At 32.7% G+C, this 20,234-nt stretch overlaps 4 protein-coding genes across 4 annotated transcripts; all 4 read left to right on the forward strand.

Moving 5' to 3' along the window:
* The first annotated feature begins 2,024 nt into the window (after positions 1 to 2,024).
* Positions 2,025 to 4,769, forward strand: LOC114382333. The gene is made up of 2 exons (XM_028341661.1): positions 2,025 to 2,533; positions 3,259 to 4,769. The coding sequence occupies exons 1-2, from the start codon at positions 2,453 to 2,455 to the stop codon at positions 4,354 to 4,356; spliced, it is 1,179 nt and encodes a 392-aa protein (XP_028197462.1). The 5' UTR covers positions 2,025 to 2,452; the 3' UTR covers positions 4,357 to 4,769.
* Positions 4,770 to 8,940: 4,171 nt separating this feature from the next.
* LOC114381328 (GATA zinc finger domain-containing protein 14-like) lies at positions 8,941 to 9,854 on the forward strand. The gene has a single exon (XM_028340552.1). The coding sequence runs from the start codon at positions 9,022 to 9,024 to the stop codon at positions 9,619 to 9,621; it is 600 nt and encodes a 199-aa protein (XP_028196353.1). The 5' UTR covers positions 8,941 to 9,021; the 3' UTR covers positions 9,622 to 9,854.
* Positions 9,855 to 13,187: 3,333 nt separating this feature from the next.
* Positions 13,188 to 14,190, forward strand: LOC114381353. Its single transcript, XM_028340593.1, has one exon. The coding sequence runs from the start codon at positions 13,227 to 13,229 to the stop codon at positions 13,977 to 13,979; it is 753 nt and encodes a 250-aa protein (XP_028196394.1). The 5' UTR covers positions 13,188 to 13,226; the 3' UTR covers positions 13,980 to 14,190.
* Positions 14,191 to 17,734: 3,544 nt separating this feature from the next.
* On the forward strand, positions 17,735 to 18,445 carry LOC114381228. Its single transcript, XM_028340432.1, has one exon. The coding sequence runs from the start codon at positions 17,792 to 17,794 to the stop codon at positions 18,125 to 18,127; it is 336 nt and encodes a 111-aa protein (XP_028196233.1). The 5' UTR covers positions 17,735 to 17,791; the 3' UTR covers positions 18,128 to 18,445.
* Positions 18,446 to 20,234: the final 1,789 nt, after the last annotated feature.

The raw sequence follows: 20,234 nt of genomic DNA on the forward strand, positions 1-20,234 counted from the left end.
CTGACCTGTTCCTCTTCCTCAGCATTATTATCTCAAAACACCTGCACAACACAAACACACACAACCAACCAATTTCAAATCAATTAGCCACACCCCAGAGGAAAAAAAAATCAAAACTTTAAATGCATTTTGCACTGCAAGTGCAAGATTCTCTAGAAACCCAAAAGAGAAAAAACATGCAAATGAAGAAACCAATAATGGAAGCCAAAGCCTTTCATTATTTCATTCCAACCCATATACTCCAAATGCAAAAAGTGAATTAAAAAAATCCCAAAAAACAAAACTTTTTTTATGCCATTGAAAGATGAGTGAGTGAGTGAATGTACCAACTCCTAAGTGAAGTCACCACACTAACTAATCCAGAGTGAAAAAAAAAAAAGCTAAAGGGCACAATCAGTGAGATGAGGTATGAAAACCAGAGAGTGAAAGAGAAGAAAAATCTGAGGGAAAGGAAAAGAAAACCATTAACCCACCCAGTTTTCTCTCTGTGCTATGGAAACTTGACAGAGATGAAGATGTCGAGAAGAGTGAAGAGTTCCAAATGCAGTAAAAACATGAGAGGAAGTGTGAAACTTGTGTAGTATGACTCCTCTCTCTTCTTGCATGCCTCAAAATCAACGAAGCAGCAAGCTTCTGAAAGAAGAGAAATGTCCCGCCAGTGGCATTGGCGGGTTGTCCAGTGTCTCGCTGGTGTTAGTGACGACAGACGCTGTACCGCAGTTGGTGCTGGCGGCACCCAGCCACGTCAGCCCCATTCTCGCCACAGCTAGTGACAGCACCACCTGAACCGCTGATGCAACTGGCGGCATCCAACACAAAACATACCCCCCTGCAATTTCTTTTAAAAGGGACCCTAATCCGTAAATACTTTATAAATATGACCCTTTGTCGTAAATTTGCCTCATTGGAGTCGTTTAGGAAACGTAAAATAGTCAAGTCAATACTCACTAGTAGTAGAGTGGTAGGGTGCTCCTCGTTGAATCGTTAGCAGAACTGCTTAGGGCTTGTCGCACAGTGTTGCAGTTTTACTAATTAGAATTAGAAGAATAATGATTAAAGAGTAAATATTTCGTAATACCAAAAAAGAAGAATAAATATTTCTTATTAAAATCACAGTAAATAAATAAATATTAATATTAATAATAACATAAATTTTAATATTTTTATTACTTAATTATATACTTTGAGTGCAAAATTAATAAAAAATACTCAACTAAAATTGTTATTTTTCTAACAATTTAACTATCTATTTTTAAATAATAAAAGAAAATATAACTTATACATTGATAATATAAAATTATTTTATATTATTATTTATATAATAAATTATCATGTATATATGGTGCTTAATTTTTATTAGTTATCATTAAACTTATAATACAGTAATTAACAAACATTTTTGTCAGGATATTACAATGAAAACATAAAAAAAGTTACACACTGATATTCAATTAAAACTTATTGCTCAAGATATATATATTTTTAAAATTTTATGATATATTTTTATCAAATAGTATTATATTTTATGTTTTTTAATATTTGAATCATTGTCCTTAAGATAATGAATAAGATGACCGTTTCTATAATTAGCATCGGAATGAAAGCAGAAAGTTGGCGACAACGTCGTGGTAGGGCCCCTCAACACAATTAACCCAGTTGGTATGGGCCCCACCCTACACCCAATTGCCTTACACAGTGTTATGGTGCGCATGGCCGTAGCCAATCCTTCCCCCACCAAACCTCAACATCGTGCCAGCGTTACTCACTCGAATCCAACACCCATTGTCGCTTAGGAAGCAACGACGTCGTCTTGGATTCTACGCGCTCCCAATCACAAAGCATGGCCGCCACGTGGCAACGTTAGAAAAAATCCGAAAGAGAGAACAACTCACGAACGATGTAACCTACATCAAGACTTGGTTTTTACTACGAGAGCTGTATAAAAATAAAACGAAATTATATTATGATAATTAATTAATACACTTTTTGAAAGTTATATATAATAGAGGGGCTATGCTGCGTGACTAAGTAAGTAGAAGATATGTTCAAAAGAAACAAAACGAATGCGCGTGTAGAACAGGTGTTTTACTAGAAATGAGTTTTGGGTTTAGCTAATGGCTATTTATACATAAATACACATTTGGAAGAGGCGGTGATTAATTGGAATTGAAACAAAAACAAGTGGCATTGAGAAGAACAGAAACATCATCAACACAAACACAACAAAAAACAGCCAAAGAGGAATACCTCAACGGAACTTCCTCGTTTGGCTTTCAGTGTCTGTCTCTCACTCCTTACCACAAAACCCTACGCCTTTACCCCTTGCTTTTATTTATCCTTCAACAACGCCCGTTCCTTGTTGCTTCTTGCCAGAAGAGGATTTGGATCGGAGCGAGTGTTTTTCACTATCGATCTGGTTTCCTTGGATTTGGATTTGGATTGAACTCTAATAATGTGGTGTGCGGTGAGAGATTCCGGTGGCCATTACTGCCCTAAGAAGACCGATGATTTATGCGGCGACGTTTGTGGCCAGGTAATTATTATCATTCCATACAAGAAAAAAAGTTCCATCTTTTTTATGTGTGCGTGATTTTTGTGAGAGGATTTGCTCCCTTTGATTAATCGTCGTGGCTTCGATTTGCCCCCTTTGATTAATCTCGTCTTTGGTTTGGGGGGTTATTAAAATGATAAAATGAAAATGGTGTCTGGTCGTGGCCATTCTGTACCCTAGTCGACCTTTTTTTTTTTTTTTTTTCTGTGCGTTTTAATGTGTGCGTGATTTTTGTGATCTAAATTTGGCTATCTGAGAAAGCATGGATTTTTAAGCCTATTTTTAGCAAATATGCTGGACTATTTCTTAGGGATTTAATTTATGGCACATGCACATGCTTATTCAGACTCTCGATTCTTTCTTCTTCATTTTCTTTTGTTTATGAGGGGGGAGAGGGGTTTGATTGCGCAGCCATAATGGGATTGGAACGGCTGAACAATTAACAATTTGCATTTTGGGTTTTTTGCATGTGTCTGATCTGTTCAAGATGCAGCTTTTTAGTCTATTATTGATTAGAATTGCCCCCTTGGTGTTACGTTCAATGATTATTGAAAAAAAAAACATCAATAGATAGGGAAAATTTGGCATATGGATCATGGTTTGATTTATTTACAGGGTGGAATGAAGTTGCATTGTCAAGTTATAATGTTGTTGTATTATCTTTCTTGATGAATGTTGACTTAGATGTTTGCTCTTTAATGATACAGGAGTCAAGTCAAGTATCGGGCATGTCAAGAGTGCGCTGCATTTTACGCGGCGTGGATGTAAAAACCTGCATATTTCTTTTTGCTGTTGTGCCAATGTGCATCTTTGGAATATACTTGCATGGACAGAAAATCTCCTACTTCCTGCGGCCACTATGGGAGAAACCACCCAAGCCTTTCCATGTCATTCCACATTACTACAACGAAAATGTGTCGATGGAGAATCTCTGCAGACTTCACGGCTGGGGAGTCCGTGAGTTCCCGAGACGTGTGTATGACGCTGTGTTGTTCAGTAACGAATTGGAAATACTAAACTTGCGCTGGAGAGAGTTGTATCCTTACATAACACAGTTTGTTCTCCTTGAGTCAAATTCCACATTTACTGGTAGGCCAAAACCTTTTGTCTTCAAAGGCAACCGGGAGCAGTTCAAATTTGTGGAGTCTCGGTTAACTTATGGAACTATTGGTGGGAGGTTTAAGAAAGGAGAAAACCCGTTTGTTGAGGAGGCGTATCAGCGAGTGGCATTGGACCAACTCCTTAAGATAGCTGGTATTACAGATGATGACTTGTTGATTATGTCAGATGTTGACGAGATTCCGAGTGCTCACACTATTAACCTCTTGAGGTGGTGTGACGACGTGCCTTCAGTCCTTCATCTTCAGCTGAAGAACTATCTATACTCCTTTGAGTTTCTCATGGATGATGGCAGCTGGAGAGCTTCTGTTCACAGATATCAGAGTGGTAAGACTAGGTATGCACATTACCGCCAGTCCGATAACTTATTGGCGGATGCTGGTTGGCATTGCAGCTTTTGCTTCCGCCATATCAGCGATTTCATCTTTAAGATGAAAGCGTACAGTCATAACGACAGAGTCAGATTCTCCCATTATTTAAATCCCAAGAGAATTCAAGATGTAATCTGCAAAGGGGCTGATTTATTTGATATGCTACCAGAGGAATACACTTTCAAGGAAATCATTGGTAAAATGGGACCAATACCCCATTCCTATTCTGCAGTTCATCTTCCTGCTTATCTACTGGAAAATGCACAGAAGTACAAATTTCTGTTGCCTGGGAATTGCTTGAGAGAGTCCAGATGATCAAGGAGAGGTTATTTATGGCACAGTTTTATTGTGCAGCTTGAGCTGCTCATTGTGGTTTTAACTGGGATTTTGATTACTGTTTTGTCACTCGTACTGGTATTTCAAAATCCAGTAAGATATTATTTTGTCAGAATTTCGTTCATTTAGGACAAATTCTTTGATCATGGGGACAATTCTGTACATAATTTAGACTTGGACTTCTTTCAAGGGGAGCAGCATCTTTATCTATTGAGCTTTTAGAATACAATGTTTCTCTCAGTCATGATGAGGTTGTGTTTATTTTGGATTAGTGTGGCTGATTGATCCCCAGATACATAGTAGTTTAAAGTTCCCAACCTTACCTTTTCCCGTTAGGGAAGTTTTGTGTTGCATATAAATTTATTCTCTTTCTGCTCTACTTTGATGTTGAAGATGTCTCTCTTCTGATTGCCTGCATTATATTTTCAACGCTTGAATATGTTGTTTTTTATTCTTGTAAATATGATTAAATTTTGTTTGTTGATTTTGATATTTATGTGTTTTAAATTATTTTAAAATAGTCTTGGTCTCTACTGTGATGATATGACTATATCTTGATTCTTGACACCTCATGTTAACAACCAGAGGTAACATGCAGAGGAGCAGGCTTGACTTGAGTTTAAGGGAGTCAAGACCAAAACCCTTTCATTTTTTCTTTCATCTATGGATGCCATCTGAATATTTTTATGTAAGAATCTTAATGGAATTTGAATATTTTGGGGGTGACTATGTCACATGATACGGTTAGATAGAAATTTTAGTGATGGCGATCTTTTTAAGTTTCTTTAGGCCATTTCACCCAAGCACGACGTAAATGTGTAGGGTTGAGAATTGAAATGTCTCTTTCATTTATTATTTGGTATCTCATTTTAAGAACTTTATTCAAGCCTTGAAGAAAAGTGCAACTCTACCTAGTTGATTTCAAGCTTTATCAGGTCCTGAATACACTAATCCAAAAACTCATGAGAAAATAAATCTTTTTATAAAATAAAATTAGTTTTTGTGCAAGTTAAAATTCAGCTTTTAAAGAAACTTATATGATGCACTTGTAGGAAAAATAGCACTAAGATTATAATCTGATATTCATTCTTTTCAATTAAAAGCAATCCATTTTACTTTTATTTATTTTATTCTTTCTTATTAAATGCAATCAATTCGAATATTCCTTCGAATTATTTTATTCTTCTTCGTTAAATACAGTAAATTTGAATGTTTGTTTTAATTATTTTATTCTTCTCTATTAAATCAAAATCATGCTTAAAAATTACTGAATTGTCTAAAAAAATTTACTTAATTAAAAAAAATATATGATTTGCATATACAAACTAATTTGTGGTAATAATTTTTCCAGTCAATTTTTTATGATTAAAATAATCTCAAACTAAAAATATATATTCTGATTTCTATTAGTGGATAATACTAATATATATTTCAATACATAATTAAAAAAAATTCATGATTCGAAATATTTCTATGATTTGAACATTTCAAAATAATAATAATAATAATAATAGAATTTATGTTCATGATTTATATTTAATATCATTACTTTATATTTTATTATTTAAAAATTATAGTATTTATATATTATAATCATATTCATGATAATAAATTATTATATTACACAAAATATTATTATTACTTATTAATTATTAATTATTAATGTAACAAACATTAATGGATAAATCATCAACTAATACTATTATCTAAATTTTTGCACATAATCTCTGGTATGGACTACTATAATACTATTATCTTAAATAAAAATTATTTCACAATATTTATGTTGACAATAAATTATAATATTTCTTATATATATTAATACAATTACCTTAAATACTTTAAAACAAATATATATTTTTATTGATCTAGGTTTATAATACTATTTAAAAAATATAATCAATCAATTATTACATATATTATTCATAAAAAAGTTTATTAAAAATTTTATATTATTATTTCAAAAATTAAATAAATAAAGATTTGAATCAATTTACAAATTATTAGTTATATTATTAGTACTTAAATCAAATAAAAAATAAATTAAACTGCATCATACTTATAATATATCCAACTGATTTCATTAATTTTTATCACTATTACTAATAATTTCAGCTTATTGCTTATAATATTTTCGTACATATAATAATTTTAAATTAATTAATTAAATTTAAAAATATATTATAAAAGAAGGTTTTGCTATGTGGACAAATGTCACTTTTTAACAAAAATTAATCATCCTCAAAGTTACTAAATACTTCGTACCAATAACACAATTATACAAAATATAAAAAATAAAATAACTAAATCAGCTTTTTTTAAAAAAGAACATACAAGATATCACCAAAGTGAAAGATATCCTACTTAGGACAACACCTAAATAATAACATTTTTCTACAACATGTGTATACATAAAAATATATTTAAATATTTATTGACATATTTATTAATATACATTTATTAAAATTTAAAGTAAATAGTTCATAATATATAAAAATTCATAATGACAATAAAAAATAATTATATAAGTTATAAAATATGAATTTAATAACCGTGTGTAATATTCATGCAAGACATTAGACATTAAGCTAGTATGAATTTAAAGCATTGATTTAAACACTTTTTTGTTGGATCACACGCTTCAAATTCTATATTTTGAATGGGAAATCATAGAAAGCAATTACATGAGAAAAATAAGAAGACAAAAATAAAATAAATGTTTTTATGAGTTAAAGTTAGCTTTTGTATAGATCCAACTTTTGAAGTTTATGAGAGTTGTAGGAAAAATATCACTAAGAATGATACGCTTTATATGAATTTAAAACCCTAATTTATAACCCTTTTTTCATCTAATCACATGTTTATAATTCTATTTATTAACCCTAAACATCTCCTATTCACATATTATCATTAGGTGTCCAAAGTCGGTTATCCATTAACACATTATTAATGGACTTAAGTATCATCTAATAGGTCATAAAATTAGATTTTTTAAAATAAAATAAAATGTTACAATTGATAATAACCAAGGAGACATAAAGTTGACCTAATAGTTGGGGTAGAGTTAAGGAAGAAGGGAGGAGAAAAAAAACTAAAAACGTATAAAATACTAAAAACGTATTTAAAACTTTAAACAATCATAGACCTCTTTAATTTTATTTGGAGAGGAGAATACGGTCCCATGTGAATCCCTCATGGTTGAAACATTATAACGAATGGGATGCTTTTCCATCCACGATGCGAATTAAGAATCTGATTTGTTATTCCTACAACGCTAGCCATGGTGATGGGTTTAGAATTTTTGAGCCGCAGAGAACCAATACATCACATTATTATCATTATTATTATTCTTGTTGTCATTATTAAACGTTATATTTTCTTTTTTCTATTTAACATATATACTCTTGAAAAATGAAAGTGTTATATTGGAATTCATTTTAACGTAAATGAGGATTTTAAAAACATCTCTGTCTGTGATTTTTAACAGGATTGAGTAGTTTTAATCATCTGCTATTCATTTTGTGACCTCAAAAGATAAAAATCAATATCATTTTAGATGAAATTTTAAAGCTAAAAACAGAACTATTTAAAACCTCATTTCTAAAATACTATAATTGATAATAAAGTGTTCAAAATTTGTTACTAGTAATACTAAAAGTTGTACAAACATATAAAATATCAAGGAGAGATATGATTACAAGTATTAAGCACTAATAAGAAATTTGTTTATATTAAAGTAGGATTAGTATATATAATTCATTCATTTTTAAAAGAAAGATAAATAATCTATTCTTATTATTACCTCTTCATGGAATTTGAGTATTTTATTAATCAACAGCAACCTCTCTATCCAAATGAAATAAGTGGCATATCAAATCTTCTACCACCAAATCAAAGTGACCTCAAGGAATGCCGTTTCATATAAGTAAGTTTCAGCGATAATTAAGATAAAGAAAAAAAAGTGGTCCTTAGCTTAAGACAAACCCAACCTTCAATTCAATCCCATTGCCTCAGCTAACTTATTAGCTATTCCATGTTGCAGCTACCACAAAAACACCTTGTTGGTCCCGGATACCTGCCCTATTTGCCCACCATTAATTGAATCATAAATTGATATGTCTTAACCTTTGACTGCAAAATATGATTTTTTTTAATTATTGGTGCTATTCATAATTCTTCGAAACACCATAGCTATAAAGGGTTACCGAGAATTTCTTACTTGGTTGTAATATGTAAATGTGTTATCCTGAAATTCACTTCTATCTTTATAATAACACCAGGAATGCAATTATTTATAGCCAAAAGGGAATAAATGATCTGCATATATGGTCTGAAGTCTGAACCATATCTTGGGGGGATTTTTTTTTTAAAAAAAAAGGAAGAACGGGAAGAAAACACTGAGGATTTAGAATAAAGTTGTATCAATAATTTATAGCGCACTTGCCTTCGTTCAAAATTCCAACATTGAAATTGGAAAAGATTAAATTCCGATACAAAGATGCATTACTATCAGCAATCCTATTTCCAGGCTTGTAATATTATTATTAAGTTCCTATATAAGGATCTCCAACCATTGAAACAAATTAAAGCAGACATCTCTCAACACTAATAACAAAAAATAACTTGAAGTTTCGAAGAAACAAGATGGGGAGGAACCATTTTCAGCAGCAGCAACACTGTGCTGATGAGAGCATGTGGATGGAGAGTCAGGGTCAGCAGCAGAGCTATGCCCTCCACGAAGATTCTTGGAGCTCTGATAACAACTATGGCCACAACCACAAGCAATTCCCAGGCATGCACATGAACATGAACAACCACAACAACAGGCTTGGTGCTTTTGCTGCTGTGGACTCTGACCTCTCCATGCAAAAACATCATCATGGCAACGTAGGAGGAGCCATGCACATGAACAACAGGCATGGTGGCAAGTTAGGAGGAGGCATGTTTCAAGACCATGGCTTTGGACATGGTTGTTATGCACAGGGTGGCAGAAAGTTCCCTTTTGGTGGTCATCATCATGGTAATAATAACGCCTCTCATCATGAGTATTTTTCGGAGGAATCCAAGAAGTACGAGGAGTCTTATGCAGAGGAGCATGTTGGCAGAGTCACGGCTAAGGTGGATGAAATGAGATATGAGCGTCATAACTGGGGTGGTGGGGATACTCGCTATGCCAATCCCTATGGAAGGAACAACATGAATCATAAACCCCACAAATTTCAGTGGACAGCAAAGGGGGTCTAATTAACTCTAATAAACCCACCACCTACACCCTATTAATTACTTCTGCATGCACTTGCTTCTTCCTATCAAATAGTATCAATAAAACAGTAATAAAAATAATGTGTTCTTTGTTGTTTTCTTGTTGGAATAATTAAGATCTCTCCAATTTATTTGGACCTTTGTGATATGATGCTTGATGCTACTTGTAATATCTTCTTTAACTTAAAGTTATAATATAAAGTTGTCTTTCATTATGATGACTGAAGATATTAGTCAAGCGCTTGCTTATGTCGTCTTCTTTTTTCATGTTTTTCTTCTTTCATTTGTTTGTCTTTCGGATAATCTTCTTTCTCACCTCTCTTCTTCTGCACATATTGGTCTAGTCGTCCTTTAAGTGAATACACTCATTTGTCATATGGTCATAATCATCATTAAAGGCATACCATTTCTTCATACTTTTGTTGGCCTTTCTTTTTATTGATGATAGTTGCGAGACTTGTGTGAACTCGATCGATCAAGTAGACTTTGTCTGGTTTATTACCAATGGGGCATAGTTGTTGAACTTTCCTCTTAATTCCTTCCTTAATCCATTTGTTGAGTAAGGAACGTGTCGTCACAAGTGTTTAATGGAGATATATTAAAATGTTTAGTGAAATACTTGGTGAATAATTTTGACTGTTTATATTTTTTAACCGTTAAGAGTTACATTGTTGGATGAGTTCACCATCTGCACATGACTGTTAGGGGTAATGTCATCTCGGGTTATTTTTCGTCTATTATTAACCATTTTGGTGGGTATTGGATTAAGTGAATTTCAGCAGGGGACACTAAAAATGTGTTTGGATGAAGCAATTTAATAAGGGGATTCATTTTTTCAAGGAATTTAAAATGATTCATGATAAAATAGTTTGTTTAGATAGAGTATTTGAAAGAAGATTTAATTTTTGGTATTTTTATGAATTATTTTGATTGACTAAAGCAATGAGATTTCAAATTCTCTCAAAAAATATAGAATTTGAAATTCTTTTTTAGGAGATGCTCACTCTAACTCACGTTTTTGCTCGCAACTCTTTTTCGCTAAACACTCACAACTATGGGTGACCAAAGTTTTTACGGCCAATATCGACATAAGTTGTTTTCACTAACGTTGACCGAGGTTTTTTCGATTAGAATTTTTTTGTATGATGTCAATCAAAGCTATTTTTTGTCGATATCGACTAAGATTTTTTTAGATGATGTTGGTTAGGGTTATTTTTTCACTGACGTCAATCATGAGAAATTTTTGTTAACGTCGGCCAATGATTTTTTTTGTCATTGTCATCCAAGTTTTTTCAGTTGATGTTGACCAATAATTTTTTTGGCCGACGTTGGCTAGATTTTTTCTACTGACATCGATCATGACTAACTTTTGAGTAGACACCTGTTAGGATTTTTCAAGCGACGTCAACTAGATTTTTCCAGCCAACATCAGCCAAAGCTATTTTTTAGCCAATATCAACTAGGGTTATATTTTAGTCGATGTTAGCTAGGGTGTTTTTGCTGATGTCAACTAGATTTTCTTAGCCGACGTTAGTTAGGATTTTTTTGCTGACATCAACCAGAGCTATTTCTTAACCACATTAGCTAGGTTTTGCATGATGTTGGCTAGGATTTTTTCTGCTAACACCAACTAGGTATTTTTGACCAACATTAGACATGACTATTTTTAGTTGACATCGACTAGTTTCTTATAGTCGACATCCACTAGAATTTTTTCAGTCGACATCGGTCAGAGCTATTTTTTAGCGAACATCAGCCAAGGCTATTTTATAGTCGATGTTGGATAGGGTTTTTTGTCCGACATTGGTTAGGGCTATTTTTTAGCCAACTTCGACTAAGGATTTTTCGGTCAACATTGACCAATGATATTTTTCAGTCGACATCGGGTAAGTTCTATTGGTCGGCATTGACCAAGCTATTTTTTAGCTGATATTGGGTAGATTTTTTTGTCAACGCTTGCTAGGATTTTTTAGGTCGACAGTGGCTAAAAATAGCCTTGGTTAATGTCGTTCGAAAAGACCCTAGCCGGTGTTGACCAAACAAACCCTAACCGACGTTGGTAAAAAAATCTAGCCAACATCGGCTGAAAAATAGACTCAACCAACGTTAGCCAAAAAAATAAATCCGACTGACGTCAGCTAACAAATATTTCTGGCATACTTTGACAAAAAAAAACCCTATTTGATGTCGACCGAAAAATAGCCTTGGTTGATATCGATTTAAAACCATCACTGGTTGTGATCAGGCAAAACAACCCTAGCTAAAATTATCAATATTTTATATTTATAAATTATTAAAAATTGAAAATATTTTTTAATTAATATTTCAAAATTAGATTGTGTTTATTTTCTATAAAGTTTAATATTAAAATTTCATCTATTTAAAATATAAAATTAAAATTTTGCATATGGAGAAAATTGAATTTCCCTATCCAAACAAAGAATTCGAAATGTAAGAAATTTGAATTGATTTATCCAAATAAAACATTTGAGAAATGAAAGAAATTAAAATTAAAGCAATTCAAATTTTAGACATTTCAAATTTCTTGAAATTTTAAAATTCCTAATCCAAACAAAGGTAACGTCTTATGTTAGATGGACTTATATGATGTGTCTAAGATGAATTATTGACAATTCTAAGGCGAATAGTTGGTCAAGAATTAAGATTAAGATCCTATTTAGTGTTGAGTAAGAATTTCACTAGAATATTAAATGCTTAATTGCTTACATACTATTGTGAGATTGGTGATATATACAAGGATTAGAAATGGACTGAAATCCTTAGCATGGTGCCTAAAGCCTCTCATAAGCAATGATTTCCTGTTTTAGTGTTAGCAACAGAGAAAATTTTACTTTTTACCAAGGTGTGATTCACAGATCACAATTATATGTTATTACGTACTTCTATTACTCACATTGACTTGAGTGAACACTTGTGATTTTAGACTAATTCAATATTTGGTCCTGCATGGGTCACTATATAAGTAATATTGGTAAATCATAATTTTAGTCCGTAAAAGTTTAAAATTTAAAGTAAGTCTCTATGCTAATATTATGTATAGATATTGAAATGAAATAGCTTTTAGGGCTAAGGACTAAAATACGAAGACTAAACAGATATAAGAATGAAACGAGTAATTAATTCATAAAGATAAACAAAACCTTCAATCTTATTGCCTCAGCTAACTTTACTGATGGGCTAGTCCATGCTGCAGCTTTCACAAAGACACGGTCTGACCCTTATTTGGAACGTCTTCAAACCATATCTATTACCCATATCACGTCACTACAATGACGCATGAGCTACAATATTAACACCTATTCAAACACGCAAAAGAGGTATTGGAATAAAGTTATATCAATAATTCACCACCGCATTCTCAAGTCCAACCGATCCTGCCTTGGTTCAAAATTCCATTGAATTATTTGGCAAAATTAAATTCGGATGCAAAGATGCATCGTTATCTATCCCATTTCTAGGCATATAATATTATTATATTATTATTTAACTGCCTATATAAGGGTCTCCAACAACTGAAAAATAAAACAGAAAACTAACTTCCTCCAAGTTTCCAACAAAAAAAAAACATGAGAAGGAGCCTTGTGTTTCAACAGCAATACTATGCTGATGATGGCACATGGATGGAGACTCATCAGGCTCAGCAACATGGCTATGCCTTCCACGAAGAGTCGTCTTGGAGCTCTGATAACAACTACGGCCACAAGCGATTCCCAGCAGCCATGCACATGAACAAGCTTGGTGCTTTTGCTGTGGACTCTGATCTCTCAATGTCAAAACAGAAGCATACCAAGTTAGGAGGAGCCATGCGCATGAACAGGCTTGCTGCTTTTGCTATGGACTCTGACATCTCAATGTCAAAGCAAAGGCATGGCAAGTTAGGAAGAGGCATGCACATGAACATGAACATGCTTGGTGATTTTGCTATGGACTCTGAGATGTTAATGTCAAAGCAGAAGCATGGCAAGTTAGGAGGAAGCTCCGGCAATAATATTTTTCAAGAAGGCATGCACAGTGACCATGGCTTTGGACGTGGCTATGCACATCATGGGGGTGGCAAAAAGTTACCTTTTGCTGCCAATAGTAGTAACTCTCATCATTTTTCGAAGGGTGGTGGCAAGTTCAATTCTGGTGGGCACCATGAGTATTTCTCGGAGGAAAGCGAGGAGTACGAGGAGGCTTATACCGAGGAGCATGTTGGTGCAATCACAGCTAAGGTGGAAGAAATGAGATATCAGCACCATAACTTGGGTGGGGATCCTTGCTATGTCAATCCCTATGACAGGAATAACAAGAACTGGTGGACAGCAAAGGGGATCTAATTAATATACACGACCTACTTCCTCTGCATTTGCTTCTTGCTATATGATCGATACAAACTGTAATAAAATGTGTGTTTCTGTTGTTTTCTTATGGGGAATAAGATTCCCCTGATTGTATTTGGACCTTTGTCATGCTTGATGAAGTTACTTGTAATATCTACTTTTAACTTATGAAGTTGTAATATATTTGGACCCTTGTCTTTGATTGAGATGACTCTGAGTTCTTTATTTGCAGCTCAATATGTCCTTTAATATTACCATCACCATACTCACGAAATAAAAAAGCCATCTACACTACAGGTAAAAGTGTGAAACCAATGTATCTTGTCAAGATGCTTTAAGCATGCATACCTTTTTCTGCCTTTTAAATATTTACATCGTTTTTATGTAGTAATGCTAGTGAAATAATAATGAGGTTTCTAGTATAATAATATCATGAAGTGCATGTTTGGTTTTCAGCTAGGAGCCCCAAAGGTTTGTTTTATATATAAAACTAAAGAATAAAGAAGTCTTTAATTTTATTTAGTTTTCAGTTCAGTTTGAAGCTAAATTAAGTTCTGTCTAAACTTTATCTTGAAACTCGGTTCAAAATGAAAGAAAAGAGAGAATTATTTTTGCAAACTCGGTTTATAAAATGAAGCTCATTTAAGTTTAGAACCTTTAATCCAAATACAAGTTAGGTCTACAAAATAATATCCTTGTTTGTTGTAACACTCTAATTTTTTGTAAAATAAATTAAAAATAATTTTATTTAAGTTTTAGAAAAATAATGAGATTTTTGTAATTAAATAAATAAGAAGAAATAATTTTATTAATTAAAATAATAATTTTAAGGTAAATAAAATAAATATATGTTCTTAAAAAATAAAAAATATATATATTTTATTTATTCATTTGATAGTAAGTAAAATAGAGTTTATTTTTATAAGATAATAAATATATAAAAAAAATAATAGACTGAAAGTACCCTAGGAATAAATAGAGACATAGTAGGCTAATTTTATTTGTTATTTCTTCCTTTCAAATTCGTTTTTCCTTCTTTATTTTTCAAAATCCTATTTTTTTCCCGCATACATTCAAATTTGTTCGAGTAAAATTACAATCTTAGACTCTTTAATATTTGGATCATCGTGAAATTTGAAAAAAAGGTTCGAAACTCATTTTTTCACATCCCCACCATTTGGAGTTGTGAAATAATGTCTGTGGTGAAAGAAATGTTCATCGCATGGAACTTTATTTTTTCCGCATACACCCAAACTTGTCTCAATAAAACTACAGTCTCAGACTCGTTAACCATTGAATTATTGTGAAATTTGACAACAAGGTTAAAAACTAATTTTCTCACATTCTCACCATTTGGATTTATGAAATAATGTCTCTAGTAAGAGAAATGTCTCTCGCGTGGAGCTTTCTTTTTCCCGCATATACCCAAACCTATCCAAGTAAAACCACGACTCCAAACTCGTTAATCGTTAGATTATCGTGAAATTTGAACACCACATTTGGAACCAATTTTTACACATTGATATTTGTGAAATAATGTCTGTGGTGAAAGAAATGTCCCTCGCACGAAGACAGTGAAAAGGCTTCAATCCACTCTCCTTCTCTCTAACGCTTGGAAACCTTACTAGAACAACCAAAGAAAAAGCTTGAGAAATCTTAGGGAACCGTTAGAGACGTCACTATCACTATCGAATTACACACATGAGCCTGTGTAGGGATCCTTAAATAATCAAATTGGGAATTATTTTGGGATGTTTACTGTATTGTGATTCTTCCTTTATGATTATAATTACGAGATTGTTGTGTTTGACAGATCAATTGATGCCCTGATGTGAATTGATTGAAAAAATTGAGTGTTCTTAGTGTTTTCATGTTTTTGATCTATGATTTTGATTCCTTTGATTTTAATATGATTATGTGAAATTGTTTGAGGGGTTTAATCATATGAACATAACATATTAATATTATTATTGTGCGACATGTATATAATGCATGAGGTGTGATAACGTATTGTCTTGGGATTTTGTAAGTGTAATGGACTATGTGTAAGTGACAAGTTGAGTATGTATTAAATTATGAGATCACACATGTGTATTGAGATGTTATGTGTATTGAGTTGTGAACTATGAACCGTACAATCACACGACTCTAAGACCCTTTAAGGGCGACGAGTTAATGCACGACGAATATTATGATGAGATCCATTATGGAAACCCGGTGAGTTTAATCACTTTAAGACGCGACGAGTTAAAATTATTTTGAGAAAAATTGAGAAGTTGTATGTTTTGGACAGTTTGTAGATAGAGTTTGCGTACTAAAATGTTTTATGGGTTAAACTTGAATCAGGAGGGAGAGACCCTGACGGACTCTTTGGAGTGTAGGCCTTAGAGGTAAATACATTCGGTTTGAATGTTCCTTGAAGCCTATGTTAATTCCATATAGTTGGAACGTTCTCGCAAGACAGAGTGACCCTGACTGATCTTCCTATGATTTTATCTAGTGAGAGTGACTTGACTTATCAGCGTGTGCTCTATCTTGTCATGTACTCTGGGAGCCCGACGAGGTTTTTCACTGACATTGTACCACATTACATATAAAATTGAGTCTTAGTATATTTATTGCATAACGCTTATGTATTGATCAATATTGATTGATTGAATGATATTGTGTTTTGATCCCTGAGTATGTGAGTGATGTGAAAATGTGAGACGTGTAGTGTTGATATGTATATCTATGTTATCTTGTTTCTCTCTATTAGTTAGGAATGTGATAACTCACTCTCTATGTATTATTTGTGTTTGAATCCTGTGATGATCTTAAATTTTGTGTTCGTGGGAGCATATAGTTAGGTGAATGATTATGGAGAACTTTGTGCTATAGGATGCTGGAACACAATGTTCTGATAGGATGTGACATTAGAACATGAGTTTCTGTATTATTTGCATAATATTCTGATAATTAACACGAATGTGAATCTTTTACCCACGTGAATCCTTTATGTTTATTGAATAAAATTATTTTAATTAATTTTATATTTTTATGTAAGACATTATATAAATATGTATGTCGGGATAGAGAATGTCACATTTGTGATAGGAAATAGGGATGATACAATCATAATAACAAGGAAATGATTAACAAGAATCCCGAATAGTTTGTTGCGAAATTTTTTGGGAAAATCTAATTTTGTTTTATTAGTTAAAATAATCTTGTCATTGTGTAAAGCCTCCCTTTTCCTTTCTACATTCTTTGGTATAGACTAAGGCAACTTTCATTAGAGACAATTCTATTTAAGCCGGATAGGATTATAATGAGCGACAAAGCTCTTTCCTTCAAATATTTGACCAGCTGCATTGGTTCTATTTTCCTGGAATGGTTTATCAAACAAGTTGATTCCATTCAATGAAGAGCATAATACGGGATTGATTTCCTTCAACTGTAACTGTAAGTGTAAAACGAATCAAATTGAATGGTGGAGCTAATTATTTTCTTATCCATCTAGCTTTAATTAGATATTCTGATCCATTATGCCGGTGCTCAAAGATCCACTAGTCCATATTTAATTCTCTTCTTTTTTGTTTATAAGTTTTTCTTTTCTTTTCCGAAAGAGAAGGGTATTAGATTCAGCCTTATCATGATAGAATTTTATTTTTATAAACACCATATCATGATAGAATAACAGCATATATTATATGATGTATACATCCACCAAAAAAGAGAAGAAGAAAGCAACATAGTCAGTGTATAAATAAAATACAAGGAGACAAAAATGTTAAAGAATGAAGGCGTAACTTTGAGATAGCTAGGAAATGGCATACCAAATGCAAATGCAAAAGCAAAACCTGAGATACCGAGGGTGGTGCCCCTCGAACGATTACCAAGTCCATGAAGTAATAGGGCCTGCACTACTACGCAAGGGCCTTGATCGTCCTCGACATCAGAAGGGTCGCGTGGCGTTCAAAACCGATCTAGAAGAGTCCATAACAGTAGCAGAACCAACCCCTGTGCCTGCAGAAACTGAAACCCCTACTACTACAAACCATGCAAATGGTTTTAGGAGCGTGGACCAAAAAGCTGATGCGTTTATTAAGCAGGAGCATAGAAGGATTGAACTTGCCAGGCTCAAGTCTTTGGGACAAATATAATTAGCACTTAGCAGCTACTTATTATAATAAGGCCATGCATGTTTCTCATATCATATCATATATACTTACATACAAACATGCAATAATCTCCACCTTGGCTACTCTGGAATTAGCATGTGTCTTTTTCCTTCTTTTTTTTAGACGTCTTAGATTAGATTAGAGCGTGTTTTGCATTTTCATTTTCACCCTAAATAATGCTTCTAGCCCTCGATCACCCTAGTATACGGTTACGGTGTGCTTTAAATATATAATTTCTTATTTCACATGCGTTCAGTTCAGTAGTGTACTCGTTATGACTAATTTAATTTGTAGTTTTCATGGTACGTACCACCTCCCCCCATATTGCAGTGTTCTGCTTCAATGCAAATTTTGGGGAAATTGGAACTTTTTTTTATGCATATTAAGTTCCCATGAAGCTATCATATTATTAATCCCTAACTGGGGTAAAGGATTAGGAAACCTCGCAGAAAAAAGTGAGTCAGAGAACCTTAATCTCCTATATCATGAGAAATTATTGATTGGAATAGATGTTTGTAGGGAAAACACCACTCTCGTTCCCCTGTCCCTTATCAATGACGATGCATTTTGTTTTAAATGACTCTCCCTTCAAGTTACATCAATGTTGTTAAATTTATTAAGATCATTGACTCAATCATGGTGTGAGATCAGATCACTAGTTAGAACTAATGAGTCAGAAATCAAACCAATTAAAGTTAAACCATGCAGACAGATATCATATGGTTCCCCTCCAAGTTGCATCACTGTGATTAAACTTTGTCCGTTTATCAACTAGCTAGGCTAACATACCTATACGTATATCCGCACAAAACATACGCGCATCACGCACACAGAAAATCAACATTCAAGTAAATTTTCTTTTCCAGTAGAATTTGGGAAATTTTTTACTATTGAAAATGTCGTAAGGGGATGATTTTTCCTAGCATGAGGTGGAGAAATTAAGTTCAAGGCTCTCAACAATACTTGGTAGAGAATTTATCAAGTAGACAATTTTGAACTTATAACCTGTTAAGATGTGAGATTCTAGCTAGAGGCTGATTCAAATTGGCGGTGCTAGATGCAATTGATTGGGGTTAAATGGATGTCATGTAGTAGGCAGCATATATATTATCATGGGTTTTGTGTTTTTCTTTTGTTTGCCTTAAATGTTGGGTAGTGGATTAATATTCTGTGACATACTGATCTTGTATATTTTGGCATTGGTACACCTTGTATTCCTGCTTCATTCTCAATAATATTTATCTGATTTTAGCCTTTCAAAATAAAATTAAATGTGAGATTCTATCTTTCCTACTTCACTTAAATAATTTCTTGCAGATAATTTGAAAATATTTGTATCAGCATGGTTATTTAAAGATAGTATAAATATTTTATTATCATATTTTATTGAAAAAGTTATTATTGATTGACTATTGTGTACCAATTGTCTTTAATTAATTATATTCAAATAAATTAACTTATACGGATTAAACTATTGGTAACTAATCATATTCGAAGGTGAAATTATATTTTGCTTTCACTATGTTTGTCTTATATTAAGTTTATTTATCAACAACATCTAATAGAGTCAATAAATAATTGAGTTTCTAAATTAAGTTAAGTTGTGTGCACCTTTAATTGAAGGTATAAATAAGTCAAATTTATTAAAGTTTTAATTTTTTAACATTCATAAATATAAAACATTTAGTTAGTATACTTATTTTTTTCTCTATCAAATTATATCACATATTATATCTACACTAATGATAAAAAAATATTATACCTAGCTAAACTTTTCTCACTTTCTCTTCCAAGTTGTGTGTGAAGTAACATGGGATATAAAAAATCTTTTTCAATCTACTTTTCCACTTAACAAAATCTTCTCAGGTGACATTAAGGTTATTAATTAAATACTGTATTATTTAGTAATTAAATATCTAAAAATGTTATAATAAATAGAGAACTAAAGTAAAACATAAAATAAAGTTTAAAGAACGGAATTCTAGTTTCATGTTTTCTTTCTGCCTGTTTTTGCCTCATTTCAGTCACTTGACGTGGGAATGCAAATCTTATTTTATTTTTCATTTGAATTAAATTATCTTATTTTTAA

This window comes from Glycine soja, chromosome 13 (genome assembly GCF_004193775.1).
Source record: "Glycine soja cultivar W05 chromosome 13, ASM419377v2, whole genome shotgun sequence".
Classification (NCBI taxonomy): Eukaryota; Viridiplantae; Streptophyta; class Magnoliopsida; order Fabales; family Fabaceae; genus Glycine; species Glycine soja.

Bases quoted from the DNA above. Each gene is read 5' to 3' on its own strand.
- LOC114381228 (XM_028340432.1), top strand. From the start codon at position 17,792: ATGGCATACCAAATGCAAATGCAAAAGCAAAACCTGAGATACCGAGGG.
- LOC114381328 (XM_028340552.1), top strand. From the start codon at position 9,022: ATGGGGAGGAACCATTTTCAGCAGCAGCAACACTGTGCTGATGAGAGC.
- LOC114381353 (XM_028340593.1), top strand. From the start codon at position 13,227: ATGAGAAGGAGCCTTGTGTTTCAACAGCAATACTATGCTGATGATGGC.
- LOC114382333 (XM_028341661.1), top strand. From the start codon at position 2,453: ATGTGGTGTGCGGTGAGAGATTCCGGTGGCCATTACTGCCCTAAGAAG. The intron at 2,534-3,258 runs GTAATTATTATC...TTAATGATACAG, and splicing joins GCGGCGACGTTTGTGGCCAG to GAGTCAAGTCAAGTATCGGG.